The sequence below is a fragment of the Desmodus rotundus genome, chromosome 6 (genome assembly GCF_022682495.2).
Source record: "Desmodus rotundus isolate HL8 chromosome 6, HLdesRot8A.1, whole genome shotgun sequence".
Classification (NCBI taxonomy): domain Eukaryota; kingdom Metazoa; phylum Chordata; class Mammalia; order Chiroptera; family Phyllostomidae; genus Desmodus; species Desmodus rotundus.
In genome coordinates, this window is record NC_071392.1 from 32,930,915 (window position 1) to 32,954,913 (window position 23,999).

Genomic DNA, 23,999 nt, shown 5'->3' on the forward strand with positions numbered 1-23,999 from the left:
ATTGTCTTTGTCTTGGAATATTGTGTTCTCATTCTTTCAGCCTTCCACCTTAGCCCCCCACCATCAAATCCGTCTCTAGGACAGTCTACAGAAAGGTCTAAAATGCAAATCTGATCATGTTAAGCTCCTGTTTAGAGTTTTAGCAGTGGCTTCCCCACTCCCCGAAACAGAGTCTAAACTTAGTTTTGTGTCAGTGAATGACTTTATTGATCTATCTGGCTTGTGTCTTCACCTGATCTGGTATTTCCTTCACATTCTCTAAGACTTCAGTCCTTCCAACACATTTCATCCCAGCATTTTATACCTCCATGTTGCTCGCTATGCTACGTATCTTTCTACTCTATCTGAAGGACTCCTACTTATACTTAAATACCCAGTCCAGTCCAAATAGTTCCTCTTATTTTGGATCAATTTCACACTTTCTTAACTTAGCCCTTTGAAATAGACCTGCCCATTTTGTCCTTTAGTGATACCAGTAAGTCTAGAATCCATTGCTGTATTAGAATTGTCTTCGCTTTGAGACTGTGAGTAGGGACTAGGTCATTTTTATCTTGATATATATCCTCTAACACTGGGTCTGGTATATATATGGGAGGTGCTCTATATATGTTTATTGAGTGAACAAAAGGAAATCCAAGCTTATACCAAAACATATTTGTTCTTTTTAAGACTTCTACTTATAAAAATACTACACAACCATTGATAAATTTCAGAAAAGATACACAGTGGACAGTCTAGTTTTCAACAGCCTATGAGTACAAATTGAATCTTGATGTCTTATGCTTTACTTCCAAGGCCTTTGTTAAGTCTACTTTCTCTTATTGCTGGGAATTACCCAAAGGGTTTATTTTGTGTTTCAGAATAGGCCTGTTAATACAACGGCTAACAGAGACAGGATTCCAATAACCAAGCCAGAACCCAGCTGTTGTCCTTGAAAGCTTCATTGAAGTACTACTTCTGGCTGGAACCCTGTTCCCATACTGCAGCCTGTATGATGTCTTGGTTCCAGGAAGGTTAAAACTTGATTTCTTCCCCTCACTACTGGAGATGCTGACACTTTGCCATCTTGCAATGCAGGTGAGAGTGCAGGTACTCGGCTGCTGCATCTCAGAGCTGGTTGGTTGTGCATGTCACACTTAGTTACGTGATTCTATAGTTATGTCCCCTTGCTGCATCTGGTTTGCACTTCTAAAAGCCCTAGATTCTTTTTTCTCCTGTGATTTATTTCTCAAGGGCACTGTTGTCTGCTGTTTCTGTGCTACTCACGACTCCTTTCTTCAATAGCTGCAGACAAGTCTCTATATATCTGAGCCCCATAGTGCATAGAATTCAAATTTATACTCCAGAAGGCTTCTTAGCCCTGATGTAATAATTATCCTTCATAATAGAACAAAAAAACTGGACCCCACTCAATGCACTTACTACTTGCTTTTCCTAATTTGTACCATTGGCTCTATTGCCTTCAGTCACAATAAATGCTTTACCCATACAAAAGAGAGGGGTTGTGGTTATTGTTGGGCTAGAGTCCTGAGAGTAGATGTAGGGAGTGCTCTTTGGGGAACCGTTTCACAGACTACTTTTGCCAGGGTGTTAAGCTAAATTCAACTGAGTGGTGCATATCTCAGATGGAGAAAATTGAATTGATTTTTTTTCCTGACTAGCTTGAGTTTCATTTTGTTTGCCTGTGTATCTGCAATTATTCTGTTGCTTTCCTTGTGCTAGACATAATCTGTGGAATTTTGAGTGAGATGTTCCCTGAATCACACCCCGTTACAGGACAATGCAAGTTCTTTAACAACAATCATCAACACTAGATATACTTGTATGGTAGATTCAGATAATACATTTTTTCATGGCTCATGATACCTTTTAATAAGTAGTAAGTACTGGTATTTCAAGATCTTTTATTATTAATAATGTTATGCAGTCTGACAACTCAGATGTGATTATTTAGCTTTACTGAACATAGAGAATATGCTGAGGATTATTTTATTTCTTGCTTTGAATCAACTCTGAAGGGAAATATACATATTTCAAACTCATCACTCAGAAAGTAAGACACTAAGACCCTCAGTGGTCATTTTATTAAACAAATACAAATCTGAAATGTTTATGATCAAATATAGAAAGTCTGAACAAAAATGTTGTAAACAGTAATTCTACAACTGGGAAGACATCTCAATTTTATTAACTTTGGTGACATCTTCCCAACCATGTCTAATCTTCAGTATCTTCTTTCTCAAGCACGGCAGGAACAGTATGGCTTTGCACATCAGGACAACAATCGGAAGGAAAACAGCGATCATAAACGTTGGAGGTGTGTACCATACAAACTGTTTTATATCCACCCATTTATTCCAGGCAAAAATCAATGCATGTATTGTGCCCAGGAGAAGGCAGACAATTCCCAGCTTGCTCTGCAAAACAAAAAAAAATTCTCTAGGTAAAGATTGGTTTAATAAGAATTTATTCCATCCTACCTTATATGGATCTGTTCCGTTGCTTGGAAATTCTTCCATTCATCTGTAATTGTTTTCCTATGACATTTCTCAACAACGTCTACTCACATCTTTCCATTCTATTTTACGTGTCCTCGCCTTACCCCTACTTTTGGGTAATGACTTTGTCTCCAGGCTATTTAAGTTAAGAAAATTCACAACCATACTCCTTTCAGATTCAGCTCATCAACAACACTGTTTTCCCATTCTCCACAGTCTGTTCATCTCTTTTATGACATCTATTTTGTGATGGTTTGTCTCTTGTGCACTTGTCTTAATTCTGCCTATCAAGAGAAATCTAAAATCAGGGACTCTGTTTTACTCAGCACAGGATCCCTACGGAATCAACACGATTTGTGCATTTCAGGTGTTCAATAAATAGTGCTGGGTTGACTGAAGATTAGAGCAAAAATCAATTTGACGTCTGTGATTTTTATTCATTGTGAAGGTGATTGACTCTGATTTTGGTATGTGAATTCTGAAGTGTATGAGCTTGGCCTATGTTAAAACAAAAACCAAACATTCTGATAAAGTGGAAAAATTACCAACAGTTATTTCAATGTTTGAACAAAACAGAGAGATATGAAAATGTGAAGAAAAATTTCAGCTTTTACTGGGATACTCGGCACCATCCAGATAAAGTTGCTTAAAAATAGCTGTTCACTTAAGTAATTTTATGGCTGCCTGACAGTAGCTCTTCTAGAAAACTCTGACTTCTGTTCACTGACTGGGAATGGTCATTAATCTGCCAGAACAAATCCAACTCACAATTAGTCAGCAGTTAAGTACTCTTAAGCCCCCATGACTATAATCAAATAGTTAAGTCTCTATTTTCAGATATAAATCTCCACATAAATCTGAGAGTCATCAGTTCTTGGATTGTAAATGAAAAATGTTTAGGTTATTGAAAAGTACATGTGACTGGCTAATGATTAAATTTACCAAATGTGTATTGTATACTTATTATGAGCTATGCCTTGCACACACAGTGAAATGGGCTCAGTCATCCAGATGCAGTGCTTGCATTCCTGATTAGATTTGAAAGGTGGTGTTCAGCACGTGTGTGATGGACAGTACTTGGGAACACAGAACTCCGTCGGCTATCAGGCTGAACCTGCAAAATCAGCAAGTACTGCACCTGGAAAATATGGCACCATCTCTAAGCCACGTTGAATAATTCAGATGAAGACATAATTTTCAGCCTCATCAGATGTCCTGATAATGGGCTGGTAGGAGTATATGTATGAACATGCAGAAAGGATAGTGGGGAATGTCTGATTTTGAGGGAATTTCCAAAGGTGTCTACCCATACAGGCTAAAGCTATGTAATTTAAGAAATCTTGGTAGTGCTTATGACTTAATTAAGTTTAGTCCTTTGATTCTTGTTCACCATGGATCCGCTTGTGAATTCTGGCACATAAAACTTTTTAGGGTGTAATTTACTACTAGGAGATTAACCTTAGCAAATCTGAAATAGTTTGGATTCCAAGAATATTGAGAAACTTCAAGTGAGTAAGCAACATAAAATGTAAGTTGGAAAAAGCATTTAAAATTATATATCAGAATACCTTTGGTAGATAAAACTCCATATTTCAAGGAGAGATGACTTTTTATGGATAGTACAGAGCTGTGTAACTTAAAAGGCATGAATAAAATTAGGCAATAGGCAAAAGAATGTTTGTATTTTAGAGGAACTAAAAAAATCAAATATTAAATTTCTAAAATATCACATTTATAGTTATTAGATGGATAGCAAATTGTCTAACAAGTTACAGATGTTAGAAATATTTTCCTTAGAGTAAGGTCCTTTATGTCGAAAACACTTCTCTTTCGCAGCAATAGGGAAAATGATAGACAAGTACATTATTAATTGAAACAAGTGTAGGATCTTTGCTATTAGAAAACCGTTAGTTATTATTATTTTTTATCCTCACCTGAGGACATTTTTTTCATTGCTGTTTTAGAGAAAGGGAGAGAGAGAAACATCAAAGTGAGAGAGAAGCATCGTTTGGTTGCCTCCCGCATGTGCTGGGACTGGGAATCGAACCCACAACCTTTCAATTACAGGATGACGCTCCAACCAAGCCACACTGGCCAGGACCATGTGTTATTTTTTATGGGGTACAGTCAATATACTTGATGGTTTTATAAGCACAACAAGAAGGTTTACCTCACTGAGGGAACAGAATCATTTTATGGATCATTTACCTGAATATAGTGAAATTCTCTCCATGTCAGAGAGTCACTCACAGATGGAATAGATGTCACAGCCAACAGAGCCAGTATTGCAAGTGCCACGATTCCCAGAGACACATAAATTTCCATTCTCCAAACATCATGCTCAATCCAGGCATCTTCTTTATTTTCTTGCACCTACCAGAGGATGAAAAGAGGGAAGAATGTAAAGAACACTTCGCTCCTGCATATGAACCCCCTTCTACACTCCCTCCAGCCGCTCCAGAGGGCCTGATAACTAGGAGCCTGTACAAAATTAGAACTTGTGTTTGCATTCCTGTAAAAGAATCGACACAGGAGGTATTAATCACTGTCCCTGAATGCAACATTGATGTAACCTATTTACATAATAATGTTTGAATGATTAGAATTGTAACGTGCATGCACGTATGGTAAAGAAGCAGAAAATAAGAAAAAACAGCATTGAAAAGTCATCGTGTGAGGTTGGTAGAAAATGGAAATGTTGCCCTGTCCATGAACAAAATAATTGTTTATATTAAGTTACCGTTTACTATTTTCAGCTTAAAATAAATTGCTCAATGCAAAACTATACAAGTAAGCCCCAATGGAATAATAAAACATTTAAAATATGCAGATTACTTGCTCAACACAGGGTTTCAACAGGGATTTGAGGTATTGATATTAACATGACAAAGAGTTAATCTGTTAGGTGACTTAGATTTTTCTGGTTTAGTGATATTGTCAGTCTCGTTATCCTACCTGCTGATAAGCCCAGTTTAGCAACTTGTATCTGTAGGATCGCCTCATGGGGTAGGATAAACTATAAAGTGCGTGCAGTACGGCAAAAAAGAAACTGAGAAGCCCGAACTGCTTTCTTGTTAACATCCACTTGTCCAACCAATGAGGAAATTTCTTATACTTGGTTCCGTTACGAAGCTGCACAACTGCTGCTATCACACCTGGCAAATAAACCAGTGCCAAGAGGGTGATGGACACCATCGGCAAGACTTTGTTGATGACCAGGATTGGAATTTTATAAAAATACTGCTGATGGGAAGTTACAAAGGGCTGAATGACTTCCCTCATAAGAGTGTAAAGAAAAGTCAGAGACGATACAACAGCAGCAATTTTAATGGGCAAGCGCCACTCTGGGAAGAGTTCTTGTTTGTGCTGAAGCTTTTGCAAAAGCACAGGTCCTCTCAGCATGCTGGTCTCTCCTGAGTTCTTATCCTACAAAGAAAAGAAAACAAACATCTTAAAATTGAACAATGGAATTTCCTTAAACTAATTACTGATTGCTCATTGTGCTTATCAGTACAAAAGGACATTCAGAACCCTGCTTTCGGATACTGGTCAGCTGAAGACACGGCACAGTCAACGTAACACTGATCACAGGCTCACGTAGCTAAGCTCGGGTTCTCCATTAATTTCTGGTACTCATTTTTCAAAATAAATACATGCTCCACTAAAGCACAGGCCACCGTGTTTCTATCCTAAAGCATAAAAGGATCCAGAATAATGCAACTAGGAAACTAAAATTGAAAAACAAACAAAAAATCTAGTACTCTTTGGTAAAAATAATAAAACATAAATTTTAACAGCTGTGTTTTTAAATATTTTTATTGCTTCCTGGGTAACTCTTGGCAAAGAATGAAGAATTAATTCTTCATTAATTCCAGTACAGAATAAGGAATAATAGTCATTACTGAAAGAAAAAGTCTGTAATTTCTGTCATGTAGTCTTATATTTCTACAATACCTCATTTGTGTAAATGCTGGCAGACAAATAGTCTATTAGAAGCACAAAAGCTGTATAAGAAGTTGAATCCCACAGGAATAATCTATTTCCTGAGAAAGTTACAATACGTTACCCAGTTGTTTTCTAGGTAGGAACAAAAGAAGGTTACATTGAATATTTTGTCATTTCCTCAATTGACTGATATACCAGCAAACTGTAAAAAAAAAAACCCTCAAAATGAGAAATTATATCAGTGTTTCATATTGTGTTACTTGATGAAAGAATTTACTTTCTCACCTAATACGTTATTCCTCATTTTTTATAGCTAGCTCTATTTATAGAACCCTAACATTTTAATGCTCAAAATGTTAGTGATTACCTCACTCATTTCCTCATTTTATGCATGGTAACTTTACTTCACATAGTTCTCTGTAATTCTTGGTGTTGAAAAATGACCTCTCCCCATTTAAATTTTACTTTCAGTATAAATCACTGTTCCATCCAATGCTTTTTCAATGACTCCATTTAGACGGGAGTGGAGCATGATACAGCGCCTGTCATCTCTTCACGTCAAAGCTATCTGGGAGCTATCAACTGAGGTCCATTTGCTGGTTAAAGGTGAAGAATTATGAAACAGCTAGTAGGACAGTTAACGTAAAAATTAAAAATGATTTTATTTTACTTTATTTTATTTTTTCAGGCACAGCTAAAGTTTTAAAGGAATAGCTTTGGCCCACACAAAGGCAGCTCCTAAGTGTCTCAGGAGGTGTGTGAACCCCAATAAACTGGGGGATTTCTCTGGGTCACGAAAATGGTTTTATTTTATGCACACATTTTTATAGAGTATGTGCTTATGATATCTTAATTATTTTGCTTATTAAAATAATTAAGGTAAAATAAATAATTTCTGTTAAAACTGCAGTTGAGATCATTTAGGAAGGTAAAAAGTTTGAAACCAAAAATTTCCAACACTTTTTCAGTTAATAATGCCGTCAGAAACATTTCATCTTGAGTGGGGCAAAGGTAGGACCCCTGATTCTTATTCTAAAATTTAATTTATTTGGTTAAACAGTGAATCAATAATTAACTTGATGATCTCTTGGTAAGCTGCCATGGTACCTATTAAAAAAACACGGGCTTGAAAAACTGCTGATATATGGGCATTAGTGATTCTTTGGAAACGCTCAAAGAATGTTAGAAAAAATCGGAAGGGCTTTGGAGATGATATGGCCCAACTGTCTCACTTTACATATAGACCAAGACCCAGGATTTTCAGTGACTCATTCAAGGTTATTCAGCTAAGTCCATGGCAGCCAGTCAAGGTGTAACTTTTCTCCTTATGACACTGCCCTTCACCCACCACAGCATCAGCGGCATGAATCAGAGTGAAGATATCAGCAGACTAACGTGAAAAATCACTTTAACAGCACTATGAGCTACAGAACAGCATTTGAGTTGTGTTTTTAGGTTTTAATTAATTATTATTATTTTACCAAATAATCATCTTCTTCTAGATTTCTCCTAGGTTTCATTTTCCAAAGTTCTTGGTTTGTGATGTTTTGTCGAATTTCCATTAATTCTATAAAATATGGCTTCAGATACCTATGAAAATAAAAATAATTATCTTATTCAAGTCTATGCTCTTTACGTTATTGTTTGATAGGGCAATATGAACAATTTACTCATATAAGGTCTAGAGGGGCAGATAAAGTGCAATTATAATACAGTTGGTGACTGATTTACACATTTAACTTCACATTACAATCTGTAAGAATCTCACACCAGGGCCCCAGTGTCCATAGCAACTGCTTTACTTTGTCCAAGTAGCAGTACAGTGTCTGACCTAGGTTTCTATAGGGAATTCAAAGGGTCGGACATTGCCTTTTATTTTGGGGAATTTAATTCCAGATGCTCATTTAGAGGAAAGCCAACTCCTGTCAAAGGTCAATAGAACTAGTAATTCATTTTTCTTTTTTTTTTTTTCCTTAAAGATTTTATTTATTTTTAGAGAGGGGAAGGGAGGGAGAAAGAGAGGGAGAGAAACATCAAGGTGTGGTTGCCTCTTGAGCACCCCCTACTGGGGACCTGTCCTGAAACCCAGGCATGTGCCCTGACTGGGAATCAAACCCTCCACCCTTTAGTTTGCAGGCTGGCACTCAATCCACTGAGCCACACCAGCCAGGGTGTAATTCATTTTTCTAAGAGTAACAATGTTATCAAATAGAGGCTGGAGTTAGCCGATATACTATTATACCTCTGGAAGTTGTATTTTATAGGCTTTGGGGTTGACACTAGAATCTGAAATAATAATGAAATGATTTTAAGGGTAAATGTATTCTGAGTTTCAGACAATTAACAAAGTAGACACTCTTGGTAAGGTAAACCCCGATAGTAGCATAAAGGACCGAAAGGTGGCATTTTCAGAGTCATTTTCCCATTGTACTAGCAGGCTGGTTTTTGTTGGTAAAACACGAGTTGCTGCTATATTTCCACTGATGTGGGTTGTTGAGTTGTGTTCAGTCACTGACATGAACCCCATCCTGGTCAGCCCTGTGGAAATTCATTCTGTCAAACTTCTTACCCTATAAAGGAATCTTCTCCTTAACACCCATCACAGATCCTCATTCAGGCTTGAGTAACATTTTTAGGAAAGAGAAACATAATGTCATAATAAAACTCACTGTTTTTATTTGTCTAAATTTATTTCCAGAGGAATACAATGCCAATTTGTAAATATTTAATGAAATTCAGTGAAAAAAAGCAGATTAGATATATAACAATTTGATTGAGAGAAAAGATTCCAAGTGTTTCTGTATTTTAGATCACCTGTAATAATCATTCATTAAGTGGGAAGTTGTTTTCAGGAATATTTTAAAGCACTTACAAACACTGTCCACACTTTTAAAGGTTTGATCTTCACAAAGAATACAGAAGAGCCGTATTTACAGAATGCCAACATTTGCTTTTGCTGACGTGCTCTGAGAACATTCTCCTTATATTAGTTATTTTGAAATTTCATAACATTCATGCTGAGGATATTTGTTGTTTTGGTCTGCCCACCTTCTTTTCCCATTTAAGAAAATTATATAAAACATTTCCTCCATTTGGAGAAATGGCCCCCCACCTTGGCCATAGAGGCGGGCGTATGACTTAGTCTGTGCTAACCACAGTTCTCCATTCATTTGATCACATCGATTGGTTTAGAGATGGCTCACAACCCTTGTTCAGCCAGGAAGAGTCCTTCTTTGAGATTTACATATGGAAGTGAAGATAAAGAGGATGTGCCTAGCATTTTAAGCTGGGGTGATAGAAACCTACTATGCTTCCTTCTGCATGCTGTAAGGAGAAAGATGTCTTTAACCGAACATAACAAAACCCAAATACAGGAGCACAAGCAAGAAATAGGGACACAAAAGAGTCCTGGGGGTATATTTTAAGTATTTAGAGTCTCAGAGACTAAATTCTGAATTTTTCAGTTATGCAAACTGATATGTTCCCTTTTTCCCTTAAGTTAGTTTGAGTTGGGTTTATAACATTGGCATTTGAAAAAGTTCTGTGTAAAGTATATGCCAATCAAAATACACAAAGAGGACTGCATCAAACTAAAAAGTTTTTGCACAGCAAAGGAAAACATCAACAAAATAAAAAGACAACCCACAGAATGGGAGAACATATTTGTTGACACATCTGATAAGGGGTTAATATCCAAAATTCATAAAGCACTTACAAAACCCAACACCCCAAAACCAAACAATCCTATTAAAAAATGGGCAAGGGACCTGAACAGACATTTCTCCAAAGAGAACACACACAAGTCCAAAAGACATATGACAAGATGCTCAATGTCACTAATCATCAGAGAAACGCAAATTAAAACCACAATGAGATGTCACCTCACACCTGTCAGAATGGCCATCAACAATAAGTCAACAAACAACAAGTGTTGGCAAGGATGTGGAGAAAGGGGAACCCTTTTGCACTGTTGGTGGGAATGAAGATTGGTGCAGCCACTGTGGAAAGCAGTATGGAGATACCTCAAAAAATTAAACATGGATCTGCCTTTTGACTCAGCTATCCCACTTCTCGGAATATATCTGAAGAAACCCAAAACACTAATTTGAAACAACATATGCACCCCTATGTTCGTTGCAGCGTTACTTATTGTCACCAAGATGTGGAAGCAGCCCAAGTGCTCATCAGTAGATGAGTAATGCAACAACTATGGGCCATTACACAATAGAATTCTACTCAGCTGTAGAAAAGAAGAAATATTTTTTTGTTTTTGTCTTTTTAAATTTTTTAAATTATTTTATTGGTGTTCAATTACAGTAGTCTGCATTTCCCACCCCCCCCGCCCCACCCCAGCCAAACCCACCTCCCTTCCTTGCTTCCACCCTCCCCCTTGGTTTTGTCCATGTGTCCTTTATAGTAGCTCCTGAAAACCCTTCCCCCACTCTCCCCTCCCCCCTCCCCTCTGGCTATTGTTAGATTGTTCTTAATATCAATGTCTCTGGTTATATTTTGTTTGCTTTTTTCTTTTGTTGATTAGGTTCCAGTTAAAGGTGAGATCATATGGTATTTGTCCCTCACCGCTGAGAAGAAGAAAATTTTACCCGTTGTGACAGCATGATTGGACCTGGAGAACATTATGCTAGGTGAAATAAGCCAGTCAGAGAAAAACAAATACCATATGATTTCACTCATATGGGGAATCTAATGAACAAATTGAATTAATGTGCAAAATAGCAACAGACTCACAGATGGAGAACAGATGACAGCTAGTGAGGGGGTGGAGGGATTGAGCAAAAAGGAAAAAGGACTCATGGACTACAGTGGGGTGATTGTGGAGGGGAGGGGGGTATAAGGGGACTAAATGGTAACAAAAAATACAATAAAAAATAAAGTATATGCCAGTTATCAAGTATTATGAACTCAACTCCATGATAGACACTGAAGAGGAAAAGATAAGTGGGATTTCATGCCTGCTCTGGAGGAGCTAACGGTATTTTTCCCTAAGAAGTATTATTCTGTATCATTTGGTGACTTAGCCAATATTATAAATAGAATAATCTGGGGTGTGCATATGGGTCTGGGAATTGAATTTTTATCTACTGTAATCAGACGAGAAATAATTCACACTATTTAGATATTTTTAACTCTGTGAGTTGCAGGATGGCAAAGATGATAACATACAAATACACACTTATTCAATATTAATTCATTAACTGTAGCGTAAATAACGTCAGGCAGGGGGAATGCAAAGTTAAGTGAGATGAAACCTCAGCTCTCAAAAACGTCCAACTCTGGAAGGGAAGGCAGATATTTCAAAGACTAACCGCATGGTTGTGTAATGAATCCCAAAGGAAGATGAAGGTTCTGACTGCCGGTGGCATGGGGAGAGTGAGGGCTCTCTTCTAGATCTGGTCCTGGGGCATCTAGCAAGTCGGCAGTTTGCTGACCGAGGGCCCCTTACGCACAGTCTGAAGAGCAAAGCCAAGGCACAGCCCAGGGCAGTGGGGGAGCTTTTTGACTGTGTGACCCACAGTCAACTTTGTGCCCAGAAGCCAAGGAAATAAAATGTCAGTCAAATAAATACGTTGGTTTCCATCAGACATTAACCATGTAATTTAAATTCTACATTAAAATCTCGCGAAAAAAAATGTACAGGAAACAGCACACTGTTCAGACATTAGGAACTCCAGAATTTGACCCAAAGTTCTCTAACTTTCATCCCTGTTAAAAAGCAAATAATATTTTCATGTGAGTGTTCCATTTAGCTGTAAAAGGATGGCTCACTTCATGTTCCTGATAAATATTGACACAGCCCAACTGACTCCTGTTTATATTGAAGAGTTCAGAATATGCAAAAACTCAATGCCTGGAACACATTGTGGTTGCACTGCATTTCCAAACTTATACTTCCAAGCATACACTTTTGTCGCCACATTTAACTACGTGAAGGAGATGTTTTTCTTCACTGGGCTGTTTTAAAGCACTGTATCTTCCCCGCACTTAACATTCCATGCTAAATGAGATGATATCTTATTAAATGTTAGGATGTTGATATACACATATACAAAAAGAACAGAGGAAAAAATTTGGAAGTGTTCGTAAATTTTACCTCTACAAATCCCCTCCAGTGGAATTGACCCAAGACAAAAAGAAAGAAAACCTTGATCGACTGTTTGGAGGGAACTTGAACCGTAATCCGGATCGTAGAAGAGTAGGACTAATACTCCAAGGGCTTCAAATGAAAAGTTCCTGTTACTAGGAAACCTGCAGACAAGCCGCGCGATTCTAAGCACCGCGTACTAATGCGATGCTAACCCGTGGCGATCTTGCCAAGTTGGCAAACTTGCAGCAGAACCCTGCCTAAGGACAAACTTCATAGTCCGCCACAGCCCCTGAAACCCCGGCGAAAAAGCTTCTTTGCGAGTCCCTGGCTCCCAGCCCCTGGACCGGCCCCGTGCCGTGGAGCACGGGGCTGGGAGGCAGCACGCCGTGGAGCGGCGCAAAGGGGGCGGGTTGAGCTGTGCGGCTGCCCGGGTCTGCCCCGGCTCGCCGCCCGCTGCAGCCCGCGCGAGCCTGGGCGCCGGCGTGGCCTCGCGGGGATCCACGCAGCCGGGAGGCCAGCGGCGAGCCAGCGTGATTCAAGGGACTCACCCGCTTCTCGACGTGATCTGACGGTAGAGCGGCCGGCGGCCTCTGCGGCTGCGGGGGGGTACCAGCTCCACGCGGCGCCGGAGCGGGCTCAGCCTGCTCTCTCGCCGCAGACCCCGCCCCCGTGTCCGCCACCGGTGCAGCGCCACCTCCCGGTTCCTCGCGTTCCCACGGCTCCTACCTTGGATGGCTATCCTCTCAGGTCCCAGCCGCCAAATTTAGGGTTTCCCCTCTGCTGCAGCCTGGCTGCCCGGTTTTTTCCCGCCGTCTCTCAGAAATCTGGGTCCTCTGCCTGAGGCAGGCTACACGTCCTCCCACTGCTCGCCTTTCTTTTATCTCCCAAATACTGAACATTAGTGCAATGGTTCTCGAACATTAACGTGTATCAACCGCAGGCCCACTAGAACACCGATATGACCCGCCCGCCGACACTCAGACACGCCTGAGATCCCTTTACGCATTCTCAGGTTATGCTGAAGCACGCTCAGGTCACCCTTTGAGATAGACTATTTTAAAGCGTTGCTAGCCCACTTTATTTTTTTACTGAATTTATTGCAGTACAGGTTTCAAGTGTCCAACTCAATAAAACATTATCTGCACACTGCATCATTGTAAGCCTATCGACCTAAACAGTCTCTTTCTTACCCCCACCACCCTTCCCCTCTGGCAAACACCACACTGTTGTCTGTGTCTATGTGTTTTATACATAGATAAGCAAATATATGCATGTGTACATATATCTGCTTAAAAACTTCACTTTCTTTTATCCAGTCCACCTTTTATCCAGTCCCCCTCCCCTCTGAGGCTGTCAGTCTGTTCTATGTATCCATGCCTGTTTTTTGTTCATTAGATTCCAGATATAAGTGAGATCACATGGTGTTTGTCTTTCTCTGACTGGCTTATTTTATTTAGATGATAATCTCTAGGCCCATCTGTGCTGTTGCAGAAGGTAAGCGTTCCTTTTTTTTTTTTTTTTTTTTTTTTTGTGGAGTAATAATTGTGTAAACGTACTACAGCTGTTTCATCCACTCGTTTACTGATAGGCACTTGGGCTGTTTCCAGATCTTGGCTATTGTAAGTAACACTGCAATGAGCATAGAGGTGCATATATTTTTTTGAATTGGTGTTTTGGGATTATTAGGATACATTCTTGGAAGTGGGATCACTGGGTTAAACTGAAGTTCCATGTTTAATTTTTTGAGGAAACTCCATACTGCTTTCCACAGTGTCTCTACCAGTCTGCATTCTCACCAACAGTGCATGAGAATTCCCTTTTCTCTACATCCTCACCTGTGCTTGTTTGTTGATTTACTGGTGATAGCTATTCTGGTAGGCGTGAGGTGATATCTCATTGTGGTTTTAATTTGTATTTAATTTGACTACTGATGTCGAGTATCTTCTTATGTCTATTGGCCATCTATTTGTCCTCTATGGAGAAGTGTCTATTCAGGTCTTTTGTCCATTTTTTAATTGGATTGTTTGTCTTTCTGGTGTTGAGTTGTATAAATTCTTTTTTTAAAGTATATTTTATTGATTACGCTATTACAATTTTCCCATTTTTTCTCTCTTATTCCCCTCTGCCCTACCCCCCTCCCACCTGCATTCCCCCACCTTAGTTCATGTCCATGGGTCATATATATGACCCATGGCTTTTCCATTTCCTATACTATTCTTAACCCCCCCTATCTATTTTGTACCTACCATTTATGCTTCTTATTCCCTGTACCTTTTCCCCCATAGTCCCCCCTTGCCCTACCCGCTGATAACCCTCTATGTGATATCTATTTCTGTGATTCTATTCCTGTTCTAGTTGTTTGCTTAGGTTTTGTTTTTTTTTAGGTTCGGTTGTTAATAACTGTGAGTTTCTTGTCATTTTACTGTTCATATTTTTGATCATCTTCTTTTTCTTAGATAAGTCCCTTTAACATTTCATACAATAAGGGCTTGGTGGTGATGAACTCCTTTAACTTGACCTTATCTTGGAAGCACTTTATCTGTCCTTCCATTCTAAATGATAGCTTTGCTGGATAGAGTCATCTTGGATGAAGGTCCTTGCCTTTCATGACTTCGAACACTTCTTTCCAGCCCCTGCTTGCCTATAAGGTTTCTTTTGAGAAATCAGCTGATAGTCTAATGGGAAGTCCTTTGTAGGTAACACTGTCCTTTTCTCTTGCTGCTTTTAAGAGTCTCTCCTTATCTTTAATCTTGGGTAATGTAATTATGATGTACCTTGGTGTGTGCTTCCTTGGGTTCAACTTCTTTGGGATTCTCTGAACTTCCTGGAAGCCTATTTCCTTTACTAGGTTAAGGAAGTTCTCCTTCATTATTTTTTCAGATAAGTTTTCAATTTCTTGCTCTTTGTCTTCTCCTTCTGGCACCCCTATGATTTGGATGTTGGAACATTTAAAGTTGTCCTGGAGTTTCCTCAGCCTCTTCTCATTTTTTTGAATTCTTGTTTCTTCATTCTTTTCTGGTTGGATGTTTATTTCTTCCTTCTGCTCCAAACCGTTGATTTGAGTCCCCGTTTCCTTCCCTTCACTGTTGGTTCCCTGTATATTTTGCTTTATTTCACTTTGCATAGCTTTTCACTTTTTCCTCTGTTTTGTGACCATACTCAACCATTTCTGTGAGAGTCCTGATTACCAGTTGTTTGAACTGTGCATCTGATAGGTTGGCTATCTCTTCATTGCTTAGTTCTTTTTTTGGAGTTTTGATTTGTTCTTTCATTTGGGCCATATTTCTTTGTCTCGGCACACCTGTTACGTTGTAAGGGGCGGGGCCTTAGGTATTCACCAGGGCGGGTCAATTCACGTCCTGTGCTTTTGGGCACTGTCTGTGGGGGAGGGGTCAGAGAGGGAACAGTGCTGCTTGCTGGGCTCCCTGCCGGCTTTCTGTCACTTTGACTGCTACCCACAAGCAAATTGGGCCCTTCTGGTGCTGATTCCTGGGTGGGTGGGTTTGTGTACGTTCTAGGAGTCCGTGGGTCTCTCCAACAAACTCTCCTATGAGGCTGGGAGTTTCTCAACCCCCAGCAAGGTGCACCTGCCTCAACCCCCACAGGTGTTTTCAGTCAGAGGTTTTGAGGCTTTATTTCCCTGTGCTGGAACTCTGGGTTGTGCGGTCTGTCTTGCTCCCCAGTCGTTCAGTTTATCTGCACTTGAATGTAGGACCACCTACTCCACCAGCTGCTGACTTGCTGTGAGTCCTCTCCACCCCGTCTGCCCAAGCTGCCTGTCCCCGCCCTTCCTACCAGTCTGTATGAATGTTTCATCTTTAACTCCTTGGTTGTTGGACTTCCATACAGTTCAATTTCCTGGCAGTGCTGGCTATTTTTGTTTTTAAATTTGTTGTTGTCCTTGTTTTGATTGTGTGAGGAGGCAAAGTGTATCTACCTATGCCTTCATCTTGGCCAGACTTCAGACAAGTTTTCTATCTGTTGCTCACTCTCTTCTCCTGGCATCTCTGTGATGTGGATGTTGTTATGCTTCCAGAGGTCCCTTTGACTCTCCTTATTTTTAAAAATTCCCTTTTCTTTTTGATGTCCTGCTTGGGTGCTTACTGTTATCTTGTCCTCTAAGTAGCTGATCTGATCCTCTGCTTCATCTAACCTGCTGTTGATTTGTTCTATTTATTTCAGATATCGTATTCTTCATTTCTGTCTGCTTCTTTTATATGGTTTTTATGTCCTTTTAATTTTTTAAAAAGATTATTTATTTATTTATTTTTAGAGAGAGGGGAAGGGAAGGAGAGAGGGAGAGAAATGTCAATGTGTTGTTGCCTCTCACGTGCCCCCAACTGGGCACGTGGCCCGCAACCTAGGCATGTGACTGGGAATCTAACTGGCTACCCTTTGGTTTGCAGGCCTGTGCTCAACCCACTGAGCTACACCAGCCATGTCCTTTTTAATGTTTACTATCTTTATTAAAGTTCTTGCTGAGATAATCTGCTCCTCCCCTAAGGTCTTTGAGCATCCTTATATCCATTGTTTTAAACTCTGCATCTGGTATTTTGATTACTTTCATTTCTTCCTTTTCTGGGGGTTTGTCTTGTTTTCTCATTTGAGGCATATTTCTTTGTCTCCCCATTTTGTCTGCCTTTTTGTGTGTTTGCCTCTGTGTATTAGGTGGATTTGCAATGACCCCCAAGCATGTTATGAGGGCTTTATGATATAGATGCCTTGTGGGTCTCAGTGGTGCAGTCTCCTAGATCATCTGAGCTAGGTGCTCTGAAAATGTTTCTTGTGTGAGTTAGGTGGCCTCTCCTATTGTAGTTGAGTCTTGAATGCTGTTGTCCCATTCATGGACAATGTTAATCCTCAGGCTTGCTGAGTGTAAGGATGGACCTTGTTCACTGTGCAGAAGTCACTGTTCAGGGGTTGCCCCCTGAGGCCGAGTTGTTCCCTGCAGAGTCTGGCGTCTATCGGAGTCCCCCTTTGGCTGTGCTGTTTGTGTGGCTAGTAGGGTCAAGCTCTGGTGCAGTTTGAAGTCTGCAACAGGTTGCGTTGGTTTTGGGCTCCCTCGGCCAGGGCTCTGGTGCAGGTCAATGTGTCTGAGTCTGCCACAGGTTCAGTTTCGGGGCAGCCAGCTGTCCCTACTGCAGGAGCAAGCTTGGCAGGATGGGACCGCCAGGACTTGGGCACACAGATCAAGTCAGTCTTTCTTTGGGATGACACCTGGTGGGCCTCTGGAGGGGGTTGAGCTGCACTTTCCCCCTTAGCTCTGTAGCCACACCTGCTTGAGCCATGGATGAGCCTCTGAGTGTGATGTACTCCGAATGTCCCAGCTCTGAGAGGAGCCACCTTCCTCCCGTGGAACTGAGTCTAGCAGGATGGGGCCAGTGGGACTCGAAGGAACAGATCAAGGTGGCCCTCCTCTGGGGGTGGCATTGACGTTTGGGAGGGGAGCAAGCTGCGTACTGCCCCCAGCTCTGCAGCAGTGCTGCCAGAGACCCTGACAGGAATCTCCGAGGGGTTTGCACCGAGGGTACCAACTCTGAGCTGTGTTTCCTTCTCCCAGTGGAACAGAGCTCAGCAGGATGGGTCCACCACGTGGATCAAGGCAGCCCTCTGTTGGGGGTGGTGCTTGCCTGGGGTTGGGTAGGAATCATGCTGCACACCTCCCCTTAGCTCCGCAGCTGCACCACCAGAGACCCTGACAAGTTCCCTTGGGCATGGTGCCTTCCTAACCTGTGTATGTGGAGGGTGGGGGGAAGATTGGCCCCTGATCCAAAGCTACACAGTTCAATGACTGCCTGAGAGACTGCCTATAGTTTCTCTGGAAAAAAACATGCAGGCCCCTGTTGGGTGCAGCCAACAGTCCTTTCTGCTGGATTCCAGCTTGGCAGGGTGCTGTTGCCAGCATTCGGAGGACCAGGTTACTGCACTCCCCCAGCTGGTGCTGTAAGAATAGGAGTGTCTGACCCTGGGGTCCCAACCTGAGGCCACGTCCTACAGGACCAGGACCTCATCAGCCAACCCTCCAGATCCCTTTCCAGAGCCATGCCACCCAGATCTCTGCATGGCTTCTGTATGCCCTGAGTCACCATCCCTCTACCAGAGCCCTGGGAGAGTGCCTGAGAGCGAGCTCCTGTGCATGGCCCTTTTAGGAGAGCGCCTGGGATTCTAGCAGAACTCCCTCCTCTTTCTGGCAGACAGAGTTTCCGCTAATTTTCTCTAGCAGATGCTATGCAGGCTCCTCTTCCTGGCCTTGGTGCTCTGGGTTGGGGGTCTTAGCATGGGGCTGAGACCTCATGCTCCCCAGGTGGGACTTTTACAGCTGAGATATCCCTCTGGCTTCTTAGCCTCTGCACTTGGATATGGGGTCAGCTCTCCCCATGTCTCTGCCCTTCTTACCAGTCTCTGTGTAGTTTCTTCTATAAATCCTTGGATGTAATACTCCTGTTCAGCAGTCCTTCAGTTTGTCATTTGGGTTGATTGCTCTATAATTTAGCTGTAAATCTGGTTGGGTGCCAGGAGGACGTGTCCACCTACTCCCCAGCCTTAGGGAGCTCATTGAAAACTTCACAGCAGCTCTGCGATGTGGCTGTTAATTACAGCCGAGGAATCTGCAATCTGAGCCTCTGAGTGTGACTTTCCCCCTCGGCCGTCCAAACCTCATACCCCAAACTTCACAAACACTACCCCTTAGCTGACTGAGCCCTTAACCCCCACATTTACTCCTTCCCTTCACCAAACCCACTCAAGCATTCCAAACCTAAAGCAGAGTTACTGTCACTAAATGTTTTTGGTGGTTTGCAAAATATGAGGGGTATGGGGGAAGAGAGAACGTGAACCAGCGATTTACTCCTCTGAGTTGCAGCCAGCCTCAGGGTAGCTGTGTGTGCGACCCGAATTGCAACATCTGTGGATTTGGTGTACAGCATCCCCAGAACTAGTCTGATTCGAAACAGCTAAGGGAAAGAAACATGCACAGCATTTTCCGTGACCGTCCTGTACTGATAGAGAGGGAGCCCCGGACTGGGCTTGTTTTCAAGCGTATTTCTTTCTGTGGTCACTGGCTTTCCAAGGGGAGATGCTCAAGTCCTTTGAAGATTAAATTACCATGGGCTGACTGACGCCTTGTGGTAGGACTAGAATCTTACACCTTCTATTTCTAGTGAAATTAGAAAATAATCATTTACAAAATCTTTAGGAAAAAAATCTGTGTGTGTGTTTACAGCACGGGCTACAATGAATTAAGACAAATTGTTAAACGTGTCTAAGCATTGTTGAATTTTTAAAATGATCATAGCTCCTAAATGGTCAGACAAAGCAATATGCTTTCATTCTTTAAGATTTGGTAGAACAAAGGTCATTCTTTTTTCAAAATTTATTTTGCGTATGAAGGGGCGGGGAAGTATTATGATATTAATAAAAGTTGGCTAATTATGGCAAGCCTGACTTAAAACTGCTTTTCCCTTCTAATGAAAACATTTAAAATCAAGCTCAAAATATTTTTGTTTTATAATTAGACAAATAATTTTATTCCAAACTTCGTCTGAAAGTTTTGTTGTTGTTGTTGTTTACTGTTTCATGGTGGTGAATCCATACAGTATGTTTCTAAGTAAAATGACTGCATATGTGAGTTGTTTACTGATTAATCATAGAGATGATAAAGGCAACATAGTATTGAATTAAAAAAAGATGGCATTATAGAACTTCTATTGAGTTGTCACAACTTAACAGAAGAAATTTCTGCATTTTTTACATGCAAATGGCCAGTGATTTGGATATAAAGAAACTTCTTTTTTGAGAAACACAAAGTCCAAGCATCTGAAAATATTCTGAGTTAGCCTCATAGCACATACTTTTCAAAACCATTGTGACTTGTGGAAAACAGTATTATACTATTATGAGTGTTGCAAAGCAGATTGTTAGTTTGGGTATAACTCATGAGAACTAGAGGGTTTTAAAATAGGAATTTAACTGTGAGTTATAGACAAAGTTGGAGCACTCAGAATATTTTGTAAAAAACACACCATGGCAAGAGGGCATATTGGCACAACAGTTCTTCAATGTTACTTGGGATCAAATGCTGAACTGGTGATTTCATACTAGCACGTAATGGGGAAAATGTAATAATTTAGAGTCCATGGGTACTTTTACCCGACCAATAAGCAACTTAATCTTAGAACTTGATGGGATTGCCACGGAAGATCTAAGTGGAGTACCGTGGGGTGAGAGAAGGATTGGTTACCAGTCCAAAGTCCATATGCTTCCAGAGGCCAAAACTCAAAATGTCTGAGTTTGCAGTAAGGAAGGGTTTATTGATCAAGAAGGCAGCAACCAAGAAGACGAGAGTCCTATTAGTTCCTCAGATCCATCTGAGAAAGTAGAGTGTGGGCTTCTTTTATGTCAAGGAAGGGAAACTGGAAGGACTGTTTTTGTAAAAACTGGAGCCCCAAGAAGGATTCCTCTAACAATTAGCATGTCTAAAGCAGGAGCTACTAGCCTGAAGGCCATGGAAACAAGGCAGACTTGAACAAGATGGAATCAGAGAGACCGAGCATTTCACTCTGTAACACAATAAAAATGACCCTACTATTAATCACACATGCAACAGAGACAGAAGATGTCAAGAACTATGTTTAGTTTTTCTCCTTTGGAGAACAGATTAACTCCTACGGACACAGTAATCCAATAATGATCAATAGTATTTCCAAGTCTACCTCATCCTGTGTAAGAATGATCTGACTTATTTTGAGATGAGGTAAAAACTACCTAAAGTTCATGGAGAAATATTTTGTCAGAATGATTGTTTTAGTACCCGGTAAAGCTCTAATGGCCTAATTTTCTGACCCTATTAGCCTCATATGATAAATTCTCTCCACTAGTTCAAGATCGACTGTTGGAACGATGCTCCAAGTGTGGGGTCAGTTCCTCCCAATGTCTGTGCGTGAAGCTGGTTAGGGGTCGAGAGAAGGTCTACCCTTGGGATGGGAGTTTTTAAAAATTCTCCATTTATTTCACTAACACGGTTAACAGTCAACCTCTGTCCTAGGTGGGTTTTAAGAATAGGCGGTTTATTTCGAGATTTACAGATTCATCTCTGTCCAAATACTGCTCAAAATTCCATGAGAAAGTATATTCTATTGTCTCTAAATCTGTTGTGATCTATCCAAAGGCTGACGGCCCTGGACAGGGTACCACGTTTAACCTTTTATTTACAGCCTACCATGAATGAGTAGTTCAGTACTTGTAGGGAAGCCTGTTCTGGTGTGGGGAGTGGACTGTCGGGATGCCGAAGACCAATACCGGGTGGTTGTGAAGGGATTATACCGCAGGTATGAAGAGTAAAGAAGCATTGGGCCAAGAGGACAGGTTTTATCGTCTTCATGGTATTAAACTCAAACTAGGGAATTTTCCCTTCCTCCACAGCTCCATATCAGACGATACATGGTAATGAAATAAACTCTCTTCTCTAAATGCCTGTCTCTCGGTCATCCTTGTTATAGTAGTTTAGCCCATACCCTAGCCTGTTTGATTACATATTATAGCACTTTTCAGAGTCTGCCTGTGCTGGAAAGTGTTACATATGTTTCTGTTACCTTCATTACCCTGTGAGCTTTTAAGAGAGTAGATGTCTCACTATTTTTTATCTTTGTGTCTCTTGTAACTTAGCGATTGATGTAACAGATGCATGGTAAGTGTTTGTGGAATGTAATTTTGGCCTTGAGTCTCAGTAAAGTTGTGGAGGGCGCATGAATATGGAGCTGATGGAAGTCTAGACATCATGTATCCAAACGGTGGGCACACATCCTGTTTATATTTGTTTTATAAGGGACGTTCTTTTACCTACCTTTGTTTGTACCCACACCCCAAGGGGAAGGCCCTGAGACTTCTTTTTTTTTAGATTCCACATATAACTGAGGTCATACAATACTTTCATTTCTCTGTCTGACTTATTTCCTTTAGCATAATGCCCTCAAGGCTCACCATTTTGTTAAAAATAAAATGGCAGAATGTCCTTCTTTATAGCTGAATAATATTCCACCATTATTGGAATATTATTGGACATATCCATCACTTTTTCTTTACTAATCCTTTACTGGATGCTTAGGTTGTTCCTTTATCTCGGCTATTGTAATGATGGTGCAATGAACATGGAGGTGCAGGTGCCTCTTTGAGGGGTGATTTCCTTTCTTCAGAGATACACCCAGAAGTAGAATTGCTGGATGATGTCAAAATTCTGTTTTTAAATTTCATTCTCACCAACAGTGTGTAAGGGTTCTCTCTTCTCCACATTTTTGAGCTGGTGTTTTTTCTTACTACAAGTTTAATCCCTTTATCAGTTTTATTACAAAGTAACTTTTTGGAAGTCATGTAGAAGATTCTTTGAAATGTGGATTTATATCCGGTGTAGATAATGACAAATATCACCTTATTATATTAGCCAATAATAGTATATATCCCTATATTGATCAGTGTATTGGAAATGTATACATGGACAGGGTGTTCAATCAAGAACTGGGGAGACCTTTGGTAGGGAAAGGGGAACATGCAAAGGTTCGTTATGGGAACCAGAAGACTCGGATACTTCTGCACCCTCCTTACCTTACACTCAGCCTTTTGCACTAGATTGTAAGCTCTTGGCGGGGGGCCGGGGTCATTTCTTTCCATTTGTTGCCTCAGGCTTAGGAAGGAGCATGGTATATAGTGAGGGGTTAATAAAGAAATGTCACCTTGGGAAGACGTGAAGAGTACCTCAGGGAGAATGAAGAGTACCTTGGAGAGAATCAAGAGTACCTTGGAGAGAATCAAGAGTACCTTGGGGAGAATTTAAGGAGGAGCAAGTGGACAACAGAATCCAGTGCTACAAAAAGTCAAGTAAGATAGGAAATAAAAAAGTCTGTTGGATCCAGCATGTGAGAGGACTGTGCTAACCGACTGAAAATAGTCATTGAGGGTGGAAGCCAGACTGAGTGCATCAGGCAGGAACTGGGGAAGGAGAGAGTGAGGACTATGACTTGTAGTTGACTTAATAAGGTTGGATAAGAAATGAAGGAGAGAGTTGGGGCAGCAGCTGGACAACGGTCTTTTAAGGGTGAGAGATTAGATTCTTCATACAGGCGGAGAATAAGAGAACTGCAGAAAGAGAGATGGTAGATATATGAAAAGGAGAGAGTGATTGATGGAGTTTGCTGTTTGGGAAAAGGGAACAGAGATGAAAATCAGAACATGATGGAAAGTTATCTTTAAGCAGAATCAGGGACACTTCTTTCTCAGGGATTAGAAGAGAAAAGAGAAACGTGAGTTGAGATGTGGGGAGGGTGAAAGGACAATGAGCGAGTTTATGCCTGATGGGAGTTAAGACCAGCAGAAGGGGAGGGAGGGTAGGGATTTCGAAATGGCAGAAATTGAGGACTTGTTCCCTACCTTCAAAGTGTAAAACATTTATTGAGGTGAAAAGG

The 23,999-nt window shown here is 40.9% G+C and overlaps 1 protein-coding gene across 2 annotated transcripts; it reads right to left on the bottom strand.

The window, feature by feature from the left end:
- Positions 1–1,857: 1,857 nt before the first annotated feature.
- On the bottom strand, positions 1,858–13,390 carry STEAP1 (STEAP family member 1). 2 transcript variants are annotated; one of them, XM_024577283.4, is made up of 5 exons: positions 13,273–13,390; positions 7,925–8,033; positions 5,454–5,924; positions 4,707–4,871; positions 1,858–2,417 (listed from the first exon to the last, which is right to left on the bottom strand). In XM_024577283.4, the coding sequence occupies exons 2-5, from the start codon at positions 8,003–8,005 to the stop codon at positions 2,160–2,162; spliced, it is 975 nt and encodes a 324-aa protein (XP_024433051.1). In that variant the 5' UTR covers positions 8,006–8,033; positions 13,273–13,390; the 3' UTR covers positions 1,858–2,159. The 2 variants fall into 2 exon arrangements, with proteins under 2 accessions (XP_024433051.1, XP_053782603.1); XM_053926628.1 differs by lacking the exon at positions 13,273–13,390 and adding an exon at positions 13,095–13,206.
- Positions 13,391–23,999: the final 10,609 nt, after the last annotated feature.